This window comes from Pundamilia nyererei, unplaced genomic scaffold (genome assembly GCF_000239375.1).
Source record: "Pundamilia nyererei isolate P.nyererei 1_Seehausen unplaced genomic scaffold, PunNye1.0 scaffold00048, whole genome shotgun sequence".
NCBI classification, from domain to species: Eukaryota; Metazoa; Chordata; class Actinopteri; order Cichliformes; family Cichlidae; genus Pundamilia; species Pundamilia nyererei.
In genome coordinates this window covers 1,717,836-1,740,836 of record NW_005187449.1, presented here as the reverse complement: position 1 = coordinate 1,740,836, position 23,001 = coordinate 1,717,836, and the positions used below count along the sequence as shown (strand labels likewise).

General features: G+C 43.0%; 1 protein-coding gene across 7 annotated transcripts in view; it reads right to left on the bottom strand.

Annotated features, from left to right (window-relative positions):
* myo6a (myosin VIa) overlaps window positions 1-23,001 on the bottom strand; it is a 148,098-nt gene that overhangs the window by 76,136 nt on the left and 48,961 nt on the right. For all 7 annotated transcript variants that reach the window (XM_013910759.1, XM_013910757.1, XM_013910758.1 and 4 more), the window contains exon 12: window positions 19,263-19,407. In XM_013910759.1, the coding sequence (XP_013766213.1) occupies window positions 19,263-19,407 (145 nt within the window). The remainder of the gene's footprint in view (window positions 1-19,262; window positions 19,408-23,001) is intronic.

Here is a 23,001-nt window from a genome sequence, read left to right as displayed (position 1 = left end):
TCAGCTATATTACTCAAGATGCTTCAAACCACCAACCTACCTGCTAAGTTTCTTAGAATTTAATGGTACAGAAGACGTCCTTATTTTAAAGCTTTTCCCTCTTTACTGCACTTTGAGTAAAAAGCAGATGTTTTTTGTTTTGAAGGCACATCTCAGGCATCCTTTGGAGGCGTCAAATTAATAAAACATTACGAACTCTGCGTTTTTTAACCTCGGTGTTGTGAAGCAGTGTATTTTAACCCAAACTGTGACCGTTTTCTTAACCCTAACCACCACACAGTTTACCAGGGAGTGGAAGTGAAAGTAAACACGGATCCATTCTGGGGCCTTTATTGTTTCTGTTACATCTGCTCCCTCTTCACCACATTTTGAGCACTTCTAAGGACATTTTTGTTCACCGCTATGCAGACGACATACAGTTATATATCTCTAACTCTTTGTTTCCAAGCTACAGGGTTTGCACAGGTCCTTAAACTCTATTAACAGTTAGTTTGCTGATAACTGTTTCCAATTTAATGAAGAGAAAACAGGCCTTGTTTGTGCCCCTTGCTATATTTACTAAAACGTCTATCGGGAAAGTGACTCAGGTTTCACTTTAGAGATTCACATTAAATCTCTGGTTTGCTTTTTCTTTTTTTTTACTTATGTATTTTTTACTTATGTATTGCATGTATAGAAATAGGATTATTCTAATTCCTTTTTCACTTTTCTCACCATTTTCAGAACAACCTAAGCTGCTCTGTGCTGCAGATACAAGATTTTAAAAACCCAGAAGCTCCTGTGACTGCAATCAACTCTCAAAATTAAGCATCGGAAAGATAAAAATGATATGCTTTCCATTATATGTGACAGCTTAGCCTTCGCAGAGTTAACGCTTTTAACAAGTGAGGTTCAAAATTAAATGTAAATATAACCCGAGTTGCACTTCAGAATGTAACGCAAACTGTTTTAGCACTTAGCCAAAGTTACAGCCACAGAGGGGACCTTAAAATCGGACTTATCGCCTATAACCTGTCCTGGAGCTCCTCTCCTTCACGCTTGCCCTCTCTCCATGTTAAATTCATGGCGCCGGGGCACCGCAGCCAGAGGTTCTAACACTGCAGAGAGCCCTGCTCATTTAAAAACCAAGAGGTCTAAATGTCAGGGCAACATAATGTCAGAACACTAATCGTACAAGCAGCCTAATATGTATTCCCTGTGAGCCTCGGTGCTGAGAATGTGTTTCTTCCTCTTCTCTCTCGGTGTAATTACTGATGTCGCCTTGTGTAGAAACTCTGCGCTCTGAAGACGCCTGCTGGCCTGCAGCTGCTCCTCGGCCCCGTCCTCAAAGACACCACATGCGCAAGAAGATTGCTTTTAAATCAGACTTCTGAGCCAAAAAAAGCAGCACTCACATATGAAAGAGAGGGCACTACACCGCCACTCATGTAGACACATTCACACGGAGCATTCACCGGCTAAACTTGAAAACCCAGCTTTTCCTCTGTTTTACTGCCCCTCAGGCACACTGAGATACAAATCAGAACTTTTCTGACAGTCATAACCACAACTTTTATGATACCCGAAGAAAAAGACTCCTTCTTAGCATGATTTACAACACTGCACCGAATGCCCATTGCAGCAGGTGGCTAGCTTGTTTGCATTTATATACTTATGTGCAGACGGGGCTCTCACAGCTGTCGAGTACGTACACGAGTGTCATTCGCATTCATCATACAGGTGCGATGGATGGAGGGAAAGATTGCATATTTTGGTTGTAAGAAATCCACTTTGGTCGAGTGGATAAACACTTTTTCTTGTCTGAAAATAAGTTTTAATTAACAGACACAACACATGGTTAAAAGCAGCCTTAGGTTAGGGCACAATTGACACAAGTACAGATTTAAGATGTAAGACTGTAAGACTGAAGCTTTAGTTTAAGTTTGGCTTTAGCAACAACAACAAACTGATACACTGGCAGAGGAAACAAGCACAAAGGCCCTACGAGGTACATGATGACATCTGGGAATAGTACGAACCGAACTTTCTGGTAGAGAATGATCCACAATTTTTCTTAGAAATGATGAGTAAAAGTACTGGGAGAGATTTACATGTGCAGGATCTTCTGTGAGGTCACTGAACAAGCCTCCAACAGCCATTAACTGTTGACCTCAGCCGGCACGAGCGCTCAGATTGGCATCTTCCATTTTCTCTTTGCCCTCCCACTCATTACTCCTCCAATCACTCGCTCTGTTTGAAATTACGCTCACATTAAAGGTTCCCTGTAAAGCTTCAGGTGTAGTACGACTCTGCCCGCCTGGGTTTCAGTTCTTTCTGCCGCCCGTCGCTCTTTTACCACCGTTTATTTTATCTGATGCTCAGAACATTGTCCGTCTCTTTCATGCCCCCCGACTCAATTTTCTCTCCACTTTTACTTTGTCACATAAAAACACTTGATTCCTCTTCATTTTAAAGTAACTCCATTTCCCTGGTTTGTTTTTTTTTTTTTCCCATTTCACTCATTATTTCCACCAAATTAAAAAGAAAATGGACCCCGTATGACTGCAGCACTCCAGAGTGACAAAATTAAGTGGTTTCTGATCTGACACATTCCCACTGTGCCATCACTTCAGCAGGTTTATGCTTGGGCTATTCCGGGCTATGAAAGCAAGTTGTTAACACAATATTTACATTCAGTTATGGAGCAACATGATCTTTGATTTTAACGCCAAGATCTACCCAGTTTTTCTTCTCCGTTTTCGCTCTCTACCAACTCCTGTTGTAATTTAACTCGTTAGCTGTGAAATACTCCATTTTGCTTGCAAATAATCAATTAGTCATTACTATATAAAAAACAAACAAACAATATTTTATAGAACTGCAATGGACTGGCGACCCGTTCGGGGTCTCCTCCATTTATCCATCCATGTTCTGTTCTCCATACAACAAGAAAAACTGAAGATGGATGACACCAACGCCATCAGCAATATCAGGCGTTGCCGTCCTAAAACATGCGCGGCACGATTCGACAATACCGTACAAACAAAGGAAGACTACGGCTGTCCCAAAGTCTGAATGCTAGAACATCACTCTCTGCCCCAGCGATCCACGCTGATGTCCTGGTGAGCAGTCTGAGGTGGAAGGTGATCTTCAGCGAGAATAGTTCCCAACAACTAGCAAATGCTGTTTTTTTTCTGCCCATTCCCACCTTCTGATTGTGTCAGTCTGCTCTTTGGCACATGGCAGGGAGTGTTTTCAGAGGTTATTCACAGAGTAAATATTGCTTTCTGTTTCACAAAATGTTCTATAACCTATGTATGTATTATTGTAGGGTCTACCGTACAATATAAAGCGTCTTGAGGCGACTGTTGTTGTGATTTGGTGCCGTAGAAATGAAATTGAATTCAATTCAACTGAATTATTATGCAAGCGATGAGAACAAACCAAAGCACTACAGCTTTAGTTAAACAGCAACAAACAGTTCATCATGCATCAGCTGGTACCCTCACTACTGGAAGCCACTTTGCAACCTGCCTCAACCCATGGTGGTGTCACTGACCTGTACTCCGCTTTGTACTGTTAGCATACTTGTTATTAATCTCCGGCTCTTTTGCACAGCATGTCTTTTATCCTGTCTTCTCTCACCCCAAACGGTCGCGGCAGATGGCCCCGCCCCTCCCTGACCCTGGTTCTGCCGATGTTTCTTCCCACTGTCACCAAAGTGCTTGCTCGTAGGGGGGTCATATGATTGTTGGGTTTTTCCTCTGTATGTATTATTGTAGGGTCTACCTTACAATACAAAGCGCTTGAGGTGACTGCTGTTCTGATTTGGCGCTGTACAAATAAAACTGTATTGAATTGAAATTGAAAAGACATAATTACTACAGGTAGAAATCTTCTCTCGACTGACGTGGTTCTGACTGAACTGCTTTAGAAATGTTTTGGAGAGATGAGCCTCGACATATAAAGCTCCCAAAATTATCAGCGTTCTTCATTCAAACAAACTTGAGAAGACTGAGAACGGTCTGCAAAGAAAAACAACTGTTCACACAGAAAAAAGGATCTTTTCATAGTGCCAGTGTTATTCATGAAAACCCCTTTTTATCGATGGAAATCAGATCCGCCAATGGTGAGGTTACTGTCACCCATTATTATAGAAGGACACGCTGCACATTAGTCTTAAATTTTTCATATTTACTCACATGCCTATGTAATCAGTTGAAGTATTGCACTACAGAAAGGCAATGAGCAGCAACCGGATTAGAAAGGAAAAGCGGTGCATCATTGAGTTTCTGGTTAATAAAAGCAAACCAGCTCCATGAAAACCACCAGCTCACGCACCGTTGCAACAAGTTGGCCGATGATTGCGCTCTCGTGTTCGTTGCCAGTGAATGTGACTGGACGTTTCGATGGCCGTCATATGCCGATTTAGACGACACACTGCATGGTTTTATCTGCCATACATCAGCATTAAATTGATCAGAATGCTCTTTATTTATACCTGCCGCAGCAATTCCAAGCAAACCACAGACTCTCCACAAGTCTAAGCTGCCATTAAACGTTCACTCCAGGGACGCAGCCATGAAACAACAGCACAAGTGCATGCAAGTCTGCTGTTACCAAGTGCCTGAGTACAAACTGTGCAACCTTGTATGCATTTGGCTGCCACAGAGGAATATAAATTATGCCGCTAACGAGACTGAAACGTCTTCTGACTTCTTCACGGCCGAAACAGAGCGAGTCTCATTCAGCCTTAAAAGCATCAAAGGTTCCCGACAGCGCTGGTGGCGCGATGAGTCAGTTTGTTGACTTGTAATTAGGCGACTCGTGTCAGAGAGCCTCTGCGAGTTCATTATGCATCCAGCGTGCCATTTGTTTGAATCGTTCTGAACTGCATCTTCATGCAATTATGTTCTTTCAGAGACATGATGACCTGACATTGACTGTTTGACTGAGCAACGAGACGCCTTTCAGTAAGTCAGTAGTTTGTGTGTCTTTGTGTTTATGAACGTGAGATCAGCAGCAGGTGAAAAGATGTTCAACTGCAGATGTTCAAGGACTAAAAACTCCGTGACCATGTTAATCTGTTATTTCTGCAAAGAACATGGTTTGTATTTACGGCAGCAGTGAGGGCGTGGGGCATGCAAGAAAGAAGGTGCTTTTTAAATGAATAGACGACATTATTATTCACTTTGTGATGCAATAATCAATTCCCCCTCCGACGTGGACTCTGAGTAAACTCTAAATACAACCTTGGACTGCAGAGTGTAGCGTCTGATCTGCTCTGGAGCCTCAGCACGCTCAGAGTAAGGACAAAAGTTTCCACCTGCTGCAGGTTCTGGTTAGAGCGGCACTCCAGCTCAGAGCAGAACAAACACCAGTCCAAGGTGGAGCTCAAAGTCTGTCCAAATGTGAATGACATCAACGATCAATCTCCTCCTACATCGTCTGATCACGGCGACGATGCTAAAAGTTATTAGGCGACAGCGCTGTTCAAAGGGGTGAGAATGGTGATCATGAACGAGTCATTGAAACCAGGCGAACTCTAGTATGCCTGCAGACACGACAACTTTAACACTCTCAGTCTATTCATGCATGCCACAGTGACTCAAAACCCCAGTTTTTCCAAGACCTCATCCCAGAGAAACAAATGAATGTCAACACAGTCAAATATTCTGCTCAATGTTAGGGGCACAAAGTCGATTTACACAATGTTCCTGTGTTGACTGGATTGCTGGATTGTAGGTATAGACTGGAAGACAACAGCCGGTTACTTGCTTCAGTTTGAATCCCCATCATATTTGTTTTCTCCTCCAAGAGCCTCAGAAACAAATCAGGAGGTGCTGATGTGCACTGATAGTATACACAGCACACATAAGGCTCTGCAGTGCATCGTCTACATGTGGGAAACATGTCAGCATTCGTTTTAAATTTCAATAGAACAGTGGCAGTATAATGTCCTCGTAAGTGGATATTAGGCTCTTGTAGAGCAAAATTTAGTATTTTGTTCTAGACAACCCAAAACGTGATGTCCACATATGCGGACGCCAGGTCCTGGGAGGTTAAACCAGTTAAACCCCCATGGAGGGTTCACATCACCGCGGTGTCTGCTGCTCTGCGTCGCCTCGATCCTCCACTTTGCAGAGACGAACACCTGGACACCATCGCAGGTCCATGAACCCTGTTTAAGGCGCAGCAGCCGAAGCCGAAGCATCAAAGAATCAGAGTTTAAACTCTGGCTGAACTCGGCCATATCTGGTTATCTTTGTCACTTTGCTAAAAAGCCATAGAAACATGACTGTAAAACAACTCAATTTACAGTGAGATCTCAGCTTTTGTCCACAACACTGAAAAGGGGTCAATTATGCACTTGCTGAAATAACAGTTTTTAAAATTAAAAGCTGAAGTTAGAAGCATTTTTCAGGAAATATTCGAGTAAATGTGAGCAGGAAAGTGCACTTGTCTTCAGCCTGAGCTACAGTGCAGAAATCGAGTATTATGGTGAACATGAAAGGCTCATTTGCAGTCTGCAGAAATAGAATTGGTGAAATCCAAATGATTGACCGGGCTGTTAGTTCCATTATCTTAATGATTGTTTTCTTTCTTTAATTTGTTTTGAGGAGTGTGTCTGCATGAACATGGTGAAAGTTGAAGAAATCAGGTCACATAGGAAGCAGCAGCAGCACACACACTCACACACACACACACACGCACCTAAACACACTGAAATGTCTCCTGAAATTAGACCAAAAAAGAACCAAAAGACAAATATCTGATTTTAATTCACTCTCTGAATCCCATGTGCCTCGCACGCCTCTCCTCTCTTTATTCCCCCACTCTTTCAGACGGTCTCTCGCCCTCACACACGCCGCCGTCTGCACTTCCTCCTTCATGAACCACACGCACAAATAGCCGGCTGACGCGATGCATTCAGCTGGCGACGATCCAGCCGGCTGCCTCGCTAGAGTTCACCCGCTTTATCCGCTTTTTGCCAACAGCGAAAATTACAGCAATAGCGTGTGAAATTTTCATATAAATGAGCAACAGTACGGAGCCGACCGTGCCACCGCAACGCTGCGACACCATTTTCACAACGCCCTCAGAGCTCTGAATAGTTACAGCCACTATGTGGGAGAAACTCACAAAATTAAAGTCTGAGTTTGAGACTTTTTGTTTGTTTGGATTTTTGTTTTTTTAAAGGATGTAAATAAACAGCAACAGGTAAAGCTATCAATCTGTGCAGAACTCCCAGTCCTCGCTCTCCCCCTGGCCTCCTACTCTTCCTCCTCCTCCAAACAATATCTCCTAATAAGGTGTCAACAAACCAGCAACACTGTGAATTTCACCACTGAACTCTGATTGGGTCAAAGGCATCTGTTACTGCTCGCTGAGAGAGAGAAAGCAAGAGAATGACACACACGAGGATGAAAGTCACCCGCTGCCTTTAAGGGTCTCCACGGCCAATCATCTGCCTCCATGTCCTCCCAGCATCCTCCTCTGTCACACCAATGCTCTGCATGTCCTCCCTCACTATAACCATGGATCTTTTATGAGGTCTTCCCCTTTTCCTCCTGCCTGGCAGCTCCATCTTCATCATCCTTAGTCTGATATGTTCACTCTCCCTCCTCTGCACATGCTCAGACCATCTCAGCCTCGCCTCCATCCTGCTCCCTTTCAATTAAAATCTTAACATCGACCTCATTTCTGTTTTTCAGAGACACCGTCGCCATTCTACATCACGTGTCGCCATTCTTACTACGTCAAAAAACCCTCCCTTTGCTTTCATCGTCAGTAGATTTCCGCAGTCGCCTGCAGTTTACAACTAGTCTGCAAACACAGTCAAGCAGCAAAAACACAAACCACTCAAAGAAAAACAATAGTAAGAGGAGCATTAGTTAGTGGTAAATTATTAGATTAAATTCATTAAAAACGTGGCCAACATCTAAGTTACTGAAGTCTGTTTAAAATAAGGAGCAACCTCTGCGGCTGAAAACGAAACGTGTATGGAAGCGCCAAAAGCTGCAGTTCCTCTAATGTCCACTTGAGGCATTGTTACCGTGGCATCACCCGCTGGTTGCGGGTGTCTTGTTTCGGAGCCGCGAGTTGAGCGCTTACAGCAGGTGTGACGAGGCAGGGCAGGGCGGGACTTGTGGTTGACACTCAGCAGCCAATTACTGTGGGATTTTATAATTTCCCAAATAACCCTCAGATAATGTTGAATGACTGAGATTTTATTTTTATTCATTATGACCCAAAATGAGCGACTGAGTACGTAAATGGAGACTTCCAGAGGACTGAAAGTCTTTGAGCATCTACAGCTGTCGACATCTGGTGGCCGGTTTCTGACCTGGAAGCTACATTTTTACTCATTTTATTTTGAAATAAACAGATAAAATAATCTTTTTTCCCCATATTGTGATCAGTACATGCTGATCATGCCACAGGTCACATGACGTTTTATTTATTTATCAGCAATATGTTTCTTAAATCAGCAGTTGTATCTGTGCTCCTTTGAAACACTTAAATGAATCGGGCGCGCAGGGTATTAACACCTCTTATATTACTAATGTTGCGTCTGATAAATTAAGACTTCATTTCCTTCTAAACTAATTGTATAATTGTGCAGCTTCCCAGCAAATCTCCTCTTCCCCGAAGGGGAGGAACATGCTGGAAAGCATTTTCTCCATCCCCTCCGACCATCTGCCTCCATCGGTGCGTCTGCCGCCTCCTCGTGCAAAGAGGATCTTTTGCTTTCTCAGTCACAGGGTTTTTCTTTCTGGCTTTAACAGAGAGAATAAACATGTTGGACGGGATTTTTCCCATCAGCTTTTCATTCCTTCCACCATCTGCCACAAGACTGCAGCCATGTCTCTCGCACGCGCACACGCACACACACACACACACACACACTTTTCAAACTAATGGTTTTGTATTATGGTGCTGTGTGCAATCATTTATATTCATCGGTTCTCTCTCGCTCTCTTCCACATCACCTGACCTTATTAGGGATCATAATTTTTGGACCCGACCCGGTCATTAAAGCATTTAGGATTCAGTCCTCTTTACTGTAACCTGAGAGTTTTGAAGGCGCCACCGTAAACCCACCCCAGCTCTCGGTCCAGGCATTTGCCCAGAGGTCCACACAAGATACCCCAAAAAAATGAACAAGCAAAATGTACAAGAGTCCAAAATATCAACAGACTGCACTTCTCCCTCTAATTCCCCCAGACTCAGTCGCTCACACAAGACAACAGTCCCCAGTGTGACAGCACTGCAGTGTCAACTTCAGCCAGTTTTGGTTCTTCTAATTTACTGTTGCTAGGAAAAGCTCTTTGGAAGGGAAACTCCAAACATTTCCAAAGCAGACGGGGTGGACGAACAGGGCGAACAGCTGGACTGATGGACTCTGGGTTTCTACATCAGAGGATCATCAGGAGCCAGCAGGAGGTAATAAATGAAGGACCTTCCTGGTGTGTGTTTGTGATTTGGGACATGTGTGTTGCAAAGTTGTGTCAAATATACTTTTTAAAATTCTAAAACATCAAACACCTCCTCTGCCTGTCTGATTATTTGGCTACAGGCCATGAGCCAGTTAAAAATCTTCAAATGACTGCCCAGAGAAGCGTGCAGGAAAAGCTGATGTCCATTAGTCCAAATCCGTCCACTCCTCCATCGCTCCTGAGATCCATTCAGGGACCACAAACAGTTGAACAGGCGCTCAGCACTGACATCACATATACAGATAGACAGACGTCAGTAATGACCGGCTTTATTGGAATCCGCACCAAATTCTGCTGTTTCTCTGTTCTTAATAAAGAAGACATTTCTTCTTTTGCCTAAATAGTGATGAAACCACAGAAATGTTGACCCTGCGATGACCTGTATCCAGTGACACTCAGGCCAGTTAATGGGCTTCAAATGAATTTCCATCCTAACATTATTGAGAGGAGAAACATGGAATCTAAAGACTTGATCTGAAATTCAGTCAAATAACAGTGATGCGAGGCAGGCGGGTTCCAAGACGAACAGATGCAGAACATCTCATCTAGTACCAGAACTTGAAGAATAGCAGAAGATTACGGGCATTGTACGACGGGTCGATAACTGACAGGCAGATAGAGGCAGGGAGTGGCATTTAATGCACCTACACCTACTCCTCGCTCTGCACACAAAAGACGGGAAACAAACGTTGGCGTGGGAGGTTTGGAGCCAAGGCGAGCGGCTCGGCGTTCAGATGGCACACTCGGGCCGAGCTGCCAACAAAACAATCAGAGGCCTCAGAGAGCGAGCTCAGTGTATGCAACATGCACAATGAAGAGCATAAATGAGAGAGGCTGGGAGCTAACGCCTCCACTGACCTCCTCGGGTTAGGGTTAGGGTTAAACAGCTCTCGAGGTAAACGTGCTAGGCGGTTTCTGTTATGAGTGTCGTATTATTTTCTCATCACCACCGGCCGGTGCTCGGCTGTGTCCCTGCCCTCCCATCTCCTCTTCTTCATCACTCTGAGGATTACGTTATTAGCTGCCTTGAACTCCTTCATGGTGGAGCAGCACTGGGTGATGGGGGAGGTTTGTTTAGGTGCATTCACTCCTCTCTGAGCCAGAGGGAGAATCTAATGCATGAAGCTGTCTCCCGGCGGCAAGCGCCGAGCCATAAAAATGGCATAACACTCATCTGAACTCCTCCTCCTCCTGAACGCTTCATGGCTTCGCATTTATCTCGTTAAGCCGCAGCCAGCTGGTAAAGCTGTGAAAGGTCCGGGCCATCTCTCCGAGTGAAGATGCGTCAACGCCACTCAAGTCTTCATCCGTCACCGAGTCACGCTGGTGTCCACCTGGACTCCAGTTAATCCCGTCAGAAAGTCACTGCTGCAACTTTCACACATCAATCTTCAAACAAACAACAGACCAAAGTACACACTCCAAAATAACGTATTTAGGACAGTGAGAACTACGAATAGTTAGGTAGCATCAGGATTTACCATAAATATGAACTCTGCAAAGACAATAAAAGCGAAAATAAATGTCTGTAAGTTATTTTATCGTTTTTCACTTATTTGAACTTAAAACTCTTAATAACAAATTTACAAAATTAGACAACTGATGGGTTTTTGGTGTAGCGTTTAAACTTAAACCTTTTGAGTTACCTTCAGGACTGGTATATCATAGCGGCAAAGCATTCATTAACTGGCCGAGGTAAACAGGTAACACTTAACCCTGCATTCTTTTTAACGATCACCGGGGGGCGACACCAGTAGCTGCAAAAAGACTTTGGTCCTGTAAAAGTCCATGGGAATAATGCTCGCTTTGCTGAGCTCAGTTCTCAGATGAGTTTATGGCAACTTGTGTTTGACAAGTCGTTAGCCAATGAGCTAACGGCTTTACAGTCAGATCCACCTCTAAGTTGTCACATCTGGTTTCAAAACACAACCAAGCTCACCTATATAACGGGATGAGAGCGAGTTAGCAGCCCATTAGGGGCTCAAAGTAAAGCCACTGCTACTGACTCATGAACTGCGAGCTGAGCTGGCCCAACTAGGAGATGACCCTGGACATCCTTGAGGACCAACTGGACCTCCAAAGCATCCATGTGTGACCGTTTCCACCGCTCATCTTTGTGTCCTTAAACATGACTTTTCACACATACGAAAATTAATATTTTCCACTTTTGAAGAACTGCAAGAAGAAAAGATGGGCGGAGTGAAGAACCTGAACCTGTACGAGGAGCCGTGTCTGCTGTTTGGAGGCTTCTTTGTTACAAAACGTGAGATCAGCAGAGATCTCATTTCAACTGATTTAACTGATTTATTCATTCCATATCACTGGTTTATTTCCCAATCCTCTCACCCCCCAAAGAGATTGGGCACTAAAAGAAATCAGTCTGTAATCCTACAAAAAAAATCTGTGAAAAGAAAATGTTTTATTGTTCTTCTGCTTCTTTTATCTGGAAATGTGCAACCTAATCCGGGTCCAGATTGCAAATGCTTAAGTACTCCTTGTGATTTTAAAACTCGAGCAGGTCTTGGTATCACTCATTTAAATGTCAGAAGTCTTCTTCCCAAACTTGATTTTGTGAAAATTTGGATGAAAGAGTTAGATACTGATATTCTTATATTATCAGAAACCTGGCTTACTAAATCAATTACTGACAAAGACATTGCAATAACGGGCTATAATCTTTTCCGTTGCGACCGCCCCAGAAAGGGTGGCGGTGTTGCAATTTATATAAAAAGCAAATTCCATGTTACTGTCGATTCATCGGTATCTGTTTGTAAACAGTTTGAACTTCTTGCCCTCAAGCTCCAACTTTTCAAGGGCTATTTTATTACCATTGTGGGCTGTTATAGACCCCCCTCAGCTAGTAGTGAGGCTTTAGTTTCACTTAGTGAAAAACATTCTACTTTAGATTTTAATGAAATTGTGCTGGCCGGAGATTTCAACTGGGACTGATTGTCCTCTGCCTGAGACAGTTTTAAATCCATGTGTGATTCATATAATCTCACACAACTAATTTACAGCACAACTCGTCCAAATCTTAAATGCCCAGAAAAGTCATCACTTATTGATTTATTTTCAACTAATATGCCGTGTAAATATTCTCACACTGGGGTTTTCGCAAATGATATCAGTGACCACTGTGTGGTAGCTGTAGTCAGACAATCAAAGCTCCCAAAATCAAGGCCACAAATAGCTTTTAAACGAGATTTTAAGCATTTCTGTGAGCAAGCTTTCTTTCATGATTTATGGGACTATAACTGGAGTAGAATCTACCTGATAACTGATCTTGAGTTGGCATGGAATTATTTTTATGATACTTTTATCAAAATTATAAATAAACATGCCCCCATGTGCAATTTTAGAGTAAAATGCAAAAACAACCCTTGGTTTTCTCCTCAGCTCTCCAGTCTACTCAAAAAAAAAGGGATTCCTGCACTTTAACAGAGAAAAATTGACATTCTAAACTGCTTTAATGAGCATTTTGTTTCTTCAGGATCTCTATTTGAATCTTTATATCCAGATTTTAAACAGCTTAATCAACAAGAGGCTCTCTCTGCAAACTGAATCTGTGGTCCAACCCTTCAGTTTTTCTCCGTTAAATGTTTTTGAGGTCCACAGGGCTTTAAATCTGTTGGATCTAAATAAATCTGCAGGACCAGATCAACTTGATCCCTATTTTCTTAAGTTGGCTGCAGATTTTTTAGCAGAACCAATAACTTACATTTTTAATCTTAGCCTCTCGAACAGTGAGATCCCTGTAATATGAAAATCTGCCTATGTTCTCCCTTTGCTGAAAGGAGGCGATTCTTCAGATGTTCTAGAAGTTCTAGAAAAGTTCATTAGTGAACAACTGAAAGACTTTTTGGACAAAAATTCAGTTCTTTCCCAACATCAGTCAGGATTCAGAAAACAACACAGCACAATAACTGATGCTATTAAAGTGGTTAATGACATTGTTGATTCAATGGACTGCAAAAAATACTGTGCTGCTCTTTTTCTTGACTTGTCAAAGGCTTTTGATACAGTTGACCATGCTATTTTATTAAATAGACTAAACAATATAAAATATAAATATATAAATATAAAAGTTGGTTTTCAAATTACTTGTCAGCAAGAAAACAGTGTGTCCATGCTGCTGGGTCTTCTTCCTCTTTTCTCCCAGTACCCAAAGGAGTTCCGCAGGGCTCCATATTAGGACCATTGCTATTTTCTCTTTACATAAACAACCTTTGTGATAATTTGTCAAATGCAGCATTTCATCTTTATGCAGATGATACAATTATTTATTGTTCATCCCCTTCAGTAGCACACACCTTGCAATTTCTGCAGTGTGCCTTTGATATCGTTCAGTCCCATTTAACTCAACTTAAGTTGGTGTTAAATCCAGATAAATCCAAGCTCATGTTATTCTCAAATGGCAAAGAGTTGTTAGCTATGTCTCCTAAGATTAAAACAATTCAAGGAACTGAAATTGAAATGGTCCCATCTTACAAGTATCTAGGGATAATTATAGATCAGAATTTGTCATTTAAGACTCACATCCAAAGGCTTGTGTCGAAGTTAAAACTAAAACTAGGTTACTTTTTTAGAAACCAATCCTGTTTCTCCCTCCAAGTGAGAAAACATTTGATTTGTGCAACCTTTTTACCTTTATTGGAACATGGTGACCTGCTTTTTATGAATGCACCTGCCCACTGCCTAAAGAGGTTGGATACTGTGTACCATTGTGCTTTACGTTTTATTACTGGCTATGGAAATCGTGTACATCATTGTTCTTTGTATGCTGCTGCTAAATGTCCATCTTTCATATTCGCAGACTCTCCCATTGGTTGATCTTTATCTATAAATCTCTCCTTGGGCTGGTTCCATCTTATTTATGTGTTTATATGTGTAAAAACCACAACCAATAGAATTGGGGAAAAAGGCTTTTAAATACGCTGCCCCTGCTTCCTGGAATAATCTGCAGAAGGAACTGAAATTATCAGAATTGGTTACCTTGGGAGAGTTTAAGTCTGTCTTAAAGGAACGAGAGAACAGCTCTTTTACTCAGTGTGATTGTTTTTAATGTACTCTTAATTTGATCTGTTATTGTATATTTTACACATGTTGGTATGGGATATTGCATTTGCTTTAAATGTTATATACCTATGTGGTATGTAACTTTTGTTGCCATGATGCCAGGTCTCTCTTGGAAATGAGATTTTTTACCTGGATAAATAAAGGACTAATAATAATAAAAAATTTATTTAGCCTTTTTCCATGTTGTTTACTCAGTTTAGCTGGTCTTCAACGAAGCAGGTAAAATGAAGAGGAGTTATTCAGAGCCTCCTACACCTCCTCTCAAAAAGTTGGATATTTAGTGCTACCTTTGTCCCATTTCAGCCCATTTTATTGGGTTGATTTTGCGTTTCTACGTATTTTATGACAGCATAAAAATAAATAAGTCCTCACTAACTAAACTCCCTTCTGTTTACATTTGGACCTTTCAGCATTTCCAGTTTGGCTTTTTATGCACAAATTTTACAAAAGTGCATAAATTGAGCTGGAAGAAAACACCTTCCCCTGCCTGTAGGTGATGCACGCTACACTGAAACTGCTGCAGCAGGTAAATTACCAGCAATTTAAAACACATTAAGCACAGAGAACAGAATCCAGAAACAACAGGACATTATGTAAAGAACGTTAAATATGTCTGTGAACAAAACCAAAGCCTGGAAAATTTAAGTTGCACGCCGTCCTTCTCACTCACACACACACACGCGCACACACACACGCGCGCGCGCGCGCGCACACACACACACACACGCACAGTGTTTTCCTCCAGCAGAAGGGGAGCGCCATATGTGCTCCGACAAGCCAATTGTCACATTTAACTTAAATTAGGTGTTTAGCATGTGGAAGGAGGAGACGGACAGAATTTCAATGTGCACATTTATATAAAGGTGTGAGGCAAACACACTGGCCTGAGCAGTAAAGAGGTCTAGAAGCCTGTTTGCATGATGTTTACAGGACTCTGTCACCTTTGTTGGACTCCTTGCTGATGGTGTCTGTTTGTCGTGTGCTGGTATTTTACACCTTTAAAAGGTAAAATTGTACCTGCTGCTTTAAGCAAGCTTTCTTCTCATTGGTCGCTGCTGTTTGAACAGCTTCTATGACACCACAGAAGAGAAGAAAAAACTACATTTTTTTTTCAAGAACTTCCACATCTACTATGAGCATCCAGCACAGAAAACCCTCAGTGGACATTTGGTCCAGAAGCAGCATGATAAAAAGTCGGACACATAGACAGTCAACATCTTATATAACCTTAGATTCACATAATTGAAGCAGCCAGCCAAAGACAAACTGTTTACATCCACCGTGAGTGTCTGCCTTTATTCCTCTCGCCTTTCTTTCTAAATAAGAGCCATTAATAATATTAACGGATGATGTTTTTTATCAGCATTATCTGTGATCCCTTTCAGGCTGCAGTAAACCGTAAAGGTCACCCTGATTTAAAGTGCCTAAGACCAGGAACTCCCTCACTCTGAGCACACTGGTGCATGCTGCTCCCTCTTGGTGTTACAAGTTTCTGCATCACATTGTTGACGGGTTAAAGTGTGAAGTTTAAGATAAATCAGAGAGCGGGCATGTAGTGAAGCATGTTCTGACCCCAGATACATTTGAAAGTAGTTTGAAATAATGAGGATTCTTTTATTCCCATTTGGGATTACGTGTTTATGCCCAGGAATAAAAATCCAAATTAAAGTGTCACAATGGACTGGATTTTAAGGAAACTAGATGGAAGCACATGAGGATGGGGTTTTTCTAACACCCCTGTTTCTTTCCAAAATTTTTAAGCTTCCTTCATAATGAGAGCTGAAATTTTCCGGGCTGAAAAACACGTTCCAGAAGCTGTAAGCAGAAGAGTTTTACAGCCACCCCAAGTGTCACAACATGAATAAATAATAAAACTGTTAAAGTCACTTTCAATTCAATTCAGCTTTTATCTTTTTACGCCTGGCTCATAAAAACTGGACTTGCCAATGCGACGCTCTCTGCATCGGGTTCAAATCCAGCGACCTTCAGATGTTTGGCTTCCAAGTACTGCTTTAGCTTTCTTGGCACCACCCAACCCTTCTGTGCAGCAAAGAGCAAAATGTTCCCGTCACACTGTGACTATCGAAAGAATTAGAGACCAATGAGGGCACTGGGGTGGACTGAGACTTGGTACCGTATTTCAGCATTTCAAGCCCTTGTGTCATCACCTAAAGCAGGGGTAGGGGAACTTTAGGCCTCAAGCCTGTGTCAAAACACACGAATCAAATCAAAGAATCGAATCAAATCAGAATCAAAAGTTCATTACTAGCCTCTGCAGAACTCCAAGACATGTTGAGGAGGTGATTTAGCCATTTAAATAAGCAGTGTTGGATCAAGGAGACATCTAAAACCTGCAGGACACCGGCCCTTGAGGCCTGGAGTTTCCCACCCCTGATCTAAAGCTAAAAACTGACTCGTTCTGGTTGATTCTTTTGTAGATGTTTGATCTTCTTTTCCTGATTATTCACTGGAGAAAACGTCAAAGAGTTTGAGGGGATTAGAGATACCTACAGCTTCGATTTACTGCCAGGGACACCGATGGGTTGAAACTATGTGACCATGTGGTTGTTGGCCCCCGATCAGCTGATATGGATTCTGGGCGTACGTGCTTGGTTGTTTCGTATTTTTCTTGTGTTTCTGAAGGAAAACATGAAAAATACGATGGAACGACCTTCCTGAAACATTCAGCCACCACTCTGACCTTTTCAAATCAACCTCATTTGAGCATCCCGGCGCTTCAATCAGAGTCCAGATGGCCCTCCACTTTATTCATAATAAGTTTTGGCAAAAACACTCAGATTCAATCAGGTGTTTATGAGGACAACGAGATGAGGCGGAGAGTCGGCCGGCTCTTAGCGAGGAGTTACGTAGGACACCCTACAAAAGATGCAGTAGGAGAAGGAAGGTTTAAAAAACACGAAACAAAGTTAAAATAAAATTATGACCATATTTACTCAACTTCTATCTGAGTCTCAGAGTACAAACTCCACTCGGCAGCTGTTCTGAAGCTTTCAGTCAAGCTTCAAACTATCAATTCTTTTTGCAGGCACAGTAGATTTTTTTTTAAACAATAACAGTGTGAGAAGCTGTACGGTGAGAGCTGTCAGACAGGAAAATGTGTTTCAGTTCACTGAAAACTCAAAGTGAACACGTGGAGGCTCCGCTCGGCAGCAAACAGCCGGCAGACACAGAGTTTAACTGGAAACACTGCCGTGCATTCAGGAGGCAGATCCTTCACACGCAGGTTGGTGGAGACCAAACACAGAGCTTCAAGACAGCAAATATACACCACAGACAGTTTTGAAGGGTACTGAATGCCCAATGTTACGCTCCCAGCCAAACCTATAATCACATCTCATCAAGAATTTCAATGGATCGTTTTGATCTAGTGATTCTCTTGTTGAACTTTTATAGCTTGTCTCTCCAAACTAACGTCTTCCCTCCTAATGATGGGATATGAGAGGAGTTCAGGATCACAAAGACATCGCAAGAGGAAAAATTACAGTAAGTAACTGATATTTAAATCCTATGACTTTATTTATTAGTTCAGTTTCTTTTTAAAGTGTAAATATTTCACAGAAATTACCTGGAGTACCTTCACAACCCACTTGGGGACCATGTTCCACACTTTGGGATGTGGCTACTTCATAATTGAAGGTCTGTCATTCCCGCTTTGAAAACACCAGCACAGCCAAAATGTTCCAATCGAGGCTTCAGGACAATATATATTCAGCCAATGACTATGTACATCTTTTACATACAGTCTATGCACCACACTTGGACGTCCTTTGTTTTCGGTAAACAGTAACACAGTTTGCCGCACCGGAGGCGGTCCTTAACCCGAGCCCTGACCGAGCCAGTAAGGAAATCTAATTTTTCATGATCCACTTGGTTGATCTGGCCAAGATTTACAGCAGGTGCCTTCCTGACTGTTATTAGGAGTACACATTGCTCTGTAGTTAAACTGAGCCGTAAGAAGCCCTGCTTTACAAATCTACGTGATCAAGAGGAGAATGTCAGTGCTTCCTCCCACTGTGCAAAAGCTGCCATGTTATCCAGCAAATAGTTACAAGTAATGTTTTCTGACAGTTAAAAGCAATTTTTAAAAAATCCAGGAATGAAAGAGATGAAATCACACAGACAAAGATAAAAGTCAAAGATGTGCTTCCTTTGTGGTCCTTGATATAAAGACGGAGCTCCAGGTGGTGCCAAACTACAGCCTAAAACCTTTATCATCATCATCAGTAAAATCCCTCTGAGACGAGCACGCTCTCTCATGCTCCTTCTAAAGGCACAGCTGGTGGTTTTTATGTGTGAGAGAGTCTCATTTTAAACTGGTCGACACCACAGAGCTCAAAGGAACAAACCGGTTGGCATAAAGTCAGCAAAACACCTGTAGTCCCTCTCAGCATGAGGCCCCACCCAACAGCAGCAAGGCGGTCTCTGAGATCCTCAAAATGTCAGAGTGTGTGTGTGTGTGTGTGTGTGTGTGTGTGTGTGTGTGTGTGTGTGTGTGTGTGTGTGTGACGTTCTGGTGGTGACCTGACCTCCTCTGGTCCCCGTGACATCATCATTGTAATAAACTGTTGGTTAGTGTTAGTAATGCAGTGATCATGGGTAGCACATAAATCAGTGAAAGGTCCTCTGATGTGAACACAGCTGTCTGACTGTCTGTGTGCGTCTGTGTGAGTGACAGAAGCTTCTTACTTGATCACCGTTCCTTTGGCGCCCCCTGCTGTCGTGAGCATGACTCTGCTGGTGAGACTGACCCGCAGGTCCTCCTCCTCCAGGCCAAGCAGCTCAGCGCAGTGCTCCAGCGTCTGACTCGACTGGTTCTTGATGGCGCAGCCGCCTGCAAGACGAAGAAAAGGGCAAAACTCGTACTGAATATACATACACACACACACACACACACACACACACACTTATTTATCTAATATTCACACACACTCCCATCAGCACGTCAGGAGCAACTCGCGTTTCAGTATCTTGCCTGAGCAGCCAGGAATGTAGGGCTGTTTTCTTATAGACTTTTACTGAATCCAACCCGAGGAATGCATTGCACAATAGCTACACATTCCTGACCCGGAAACCCAGAAATCAAAGTGGCGCTTCAAGAAATGTTTGTTGCCTTTGTTTGACAGCAATGTAAGTTTTGAGTGCTCTTAAGAGAAACATCTTCTGGTTGGCTTTTACATCCTGGAGCATGATTACTACAGCGGTCCACACGGAGTTCTAACCTGGTGTCTTTTCAGAACCAACCCACATTTTCACAGGTTTTAAAACCAAAACTCTTGGTCTGATTTATGGTCAGCGCTGCATGCCAACTGTGACGTCACCATGCCTTGCTGACCACCAGAGGAGAACATCCACAAGTCTCATCTTTACATCTTCCTGTGTGTAATCAGAGAATCTCCGAACTCCTGTACTCATACATCACTGATAAAGCAGTGAACAATCACACGTGTGCTTCTTAAACTCGACCGTGTGCCGCTTTATAAAAACTGTGAGATGCACAACAAGTGAAACTCCACCAGAGAGCGGGTGTGTCGTCGGCTGTGAGGTCACTTTAAGGCACGACGTAGATCAGCGGTTACAGAAAATGGGAAAAATGCTGGTGGGGCGAAATCTATATGCATCTGCAAGTCTTTGTGAACATGTTCCTCATTTCCTTTCACTTTGATATTTTAACACCTCACAAGACTTCCTTTATATTTTTACACTTTAATAGCCCCACTATGGAGCCATGCCACACTTCTTCCCATCTAGGGTCAGGGGTAGGGTTATTTATTGAAATTTTCAATTTAAAAAGGTCATGTTTCCCCTGCTGGATCAATGAAGATTCATCTTTTCCTAACTCACTGTGAGCAGGAGAAAAAGGAGAAAAGCTGTTTCTATACCGCTCTGTGCCGATGGCGGCAGCAGCTGATCCGACACACCAAAGGATTACGTGGATGTAAAATATGAATGTAGCAACCTGCTAAACCCCCCACACTTACCCGACAGCGAGCACTCGCATGACAAGTGAATCCAACTATAAGATGAAGGCCGTATATGACGCAGGCTTTTACGTATGAACGCCTCGGCATGTGAACAGGCCACAGGAAGTGACAAGTTGGTTTCTCACATGAAAGGCGGTTCGATGGTGTTCAGGGCTGAGGCTGCTGACGGAAGCCGTTCACATCAAAGATTGGATTAGAGCAGCCGTGAACCCCCGTGACACGGCTTCACATCATTACAGCTGCTCCTCCGATCAATGCCAGGAATCGATAGCCCCTGAAAGCTAAGGTAAGCTAATACCTAATCGATAACTGGAGGGTGAAAGGAGGCCCCGCAGAGGCGAGCGCTCAAACCACAAATCAGAACAGAAGACGAACACTTGGACATGAATCCCAGTTAATTAAGGACCATTATTTCCAGCCTCTCTGGATAGATTTCTCAGTTTACTCTGAAATGAATCGAGTCCAGAGAAGAAGCGAGCGTTGACACCAGCGCCAAAGGAGATTCATGGGAAGACTTTAACAACGAGCTGAAATGAGAACATTCAGAGCAGTTTGACCTTTTGAAGAGACTCCATCCTGCCGTTCAGAGCACGTCGTCTGAGTGGACTTATTACAGCCAAACAGCAGAGATGAATCCGCTAATTAATCTGTTGGCTAAAGGTTGGACCTCATTAGAACGTCCCCGCTCTACACCACTCATCCTTGATGGAAACGTTTTAATGAGACCGCCCTCTCGCTCTCTTTTGTCATGTGATCAAAGAACCTGAAAACCACAAACAGGCTGAGAGATGCAGTCGAAGTTATTTGACTGTTTCCATATCATCCTATATTCAGTGCTGATGCGTGCTTTCAGCTACGAGCGCACTCATTGCCAAATGCTGCGGTCCGATTGGTCAGATCGCACTGGAAAACTCATATAAATGAAATCCTCCTGTGTGAACGGCGGCATTAGGAATAGCTGTTTAAATGAACTTGACTTCTACATGCTTTCTGGGTCTAAGATAAGTAAATATTCTTTAAAAGCTCCCCGAGGGACCGCTCTGCAACTGCAAGCCAAGCCCCTCTCAATAGCCCCATCTGATTGGCTCCTCGGCCTGAACGCTCTGTCCTCGTTTACTGTAAAACATGTGCCAAGTGAGCCCCCTGCTGTGAGAACCAGTCCGTTTAATAGGTTCCCTGCTGTGCTTCCTCTTCTTTCCGGCGCAGGGAGAAAACGACGGGGAGGAACTTCAAGACCGAGTTGAAGTTCAAAGGATCAGCTGATTTTCATGGAAACTGAGCCTCCCTGAGGCACAGAAAAATGCCTCTGCGAGTGCAGAGAGCATAATCCCTGAAATATTCACTGGAATAATTACAGAATTAGGTTGTTGGCTGTGTAATTAATGAATTTCCCCTCAGCCAGAGAAAAATAACTCGAGATTAGTCATTAGTGTTCTGAGTGTTTTTCATCTGCGAAAAAAACAAAGTGCAACAAGAAGAAAACGTCTTTTCGTGACGCCGCTGTCAGACCCGCGACATCTATCAGCCATCGCAACGAGGCTGAAGTGAGACGGAGAAAGATCGAGGCTGAATATTACAGCAATCAATCACAGCACAGAGCTTTGAGGGATGAGATCAAAGAGGCGTCGGCCTCTCAGGAGCCAAACCGGTGCCGTTTAGGAGCTGGGAAGCCCGAGAGATGGATGACTTCTGATACAGAGCAAATGCAATCACGGAGCGCCGCAGGGCTCCGCTCGGAGAACGCCCACCTCATCAGTTAGAGCTCACGACCAGCCACGTCGCACTCCGTCGAGTTACAGTGCTTCACGTCCTGATCCGTCCTGATCTGCTGGGGTCAATCTTTCTGGTGTAGTTTTAATTTCTTATTATTCTGTTAGCAGACTTAATAACTAGCTGGTTAATAAACAAACAGCAGAGCCACACAAAAGGTTTGTGGATTATGATTTACGCCACCCTTTTCTCCTTTCTGGGGCATCAATCAGCACAGCTTCATCAAAGCTGGGATTGTGGCTCACTTATGACCGTGGAGAGTGATCGAGAAGGGTTCTTGAAGTAGGCTTTAGTGCTTTAGCAGCACCAACACACACAAAGGCACTTTTTTAAAATGCCTTCCTGTTCAGGACTGTGATTTTAATGCAGCGTGATCATGCAGGTAAACCTGACATCCATCCCCACATCAACTACAGCTGCGTTTCCCTCCCGTCTTTCAGTGAATGCTTCGACGTGACGTCTTTGCATTTTTAAAGTCGAAGAGAACGACCTGTTTGGCCTTGTGCTATTTGTGTTTGATTGGAATCATCTCAGTGTGAAATCTGACATTTGAATGACAAATTGAAGAAGTCAAAATGGCAGCGACACATCAACCAACCTGGGATGCAGAAAAAAAAAGTTTGATTGAGGTTCTCAGAAAGTTTAAGGGTTTATTATCTTCACGACGCTGTTAA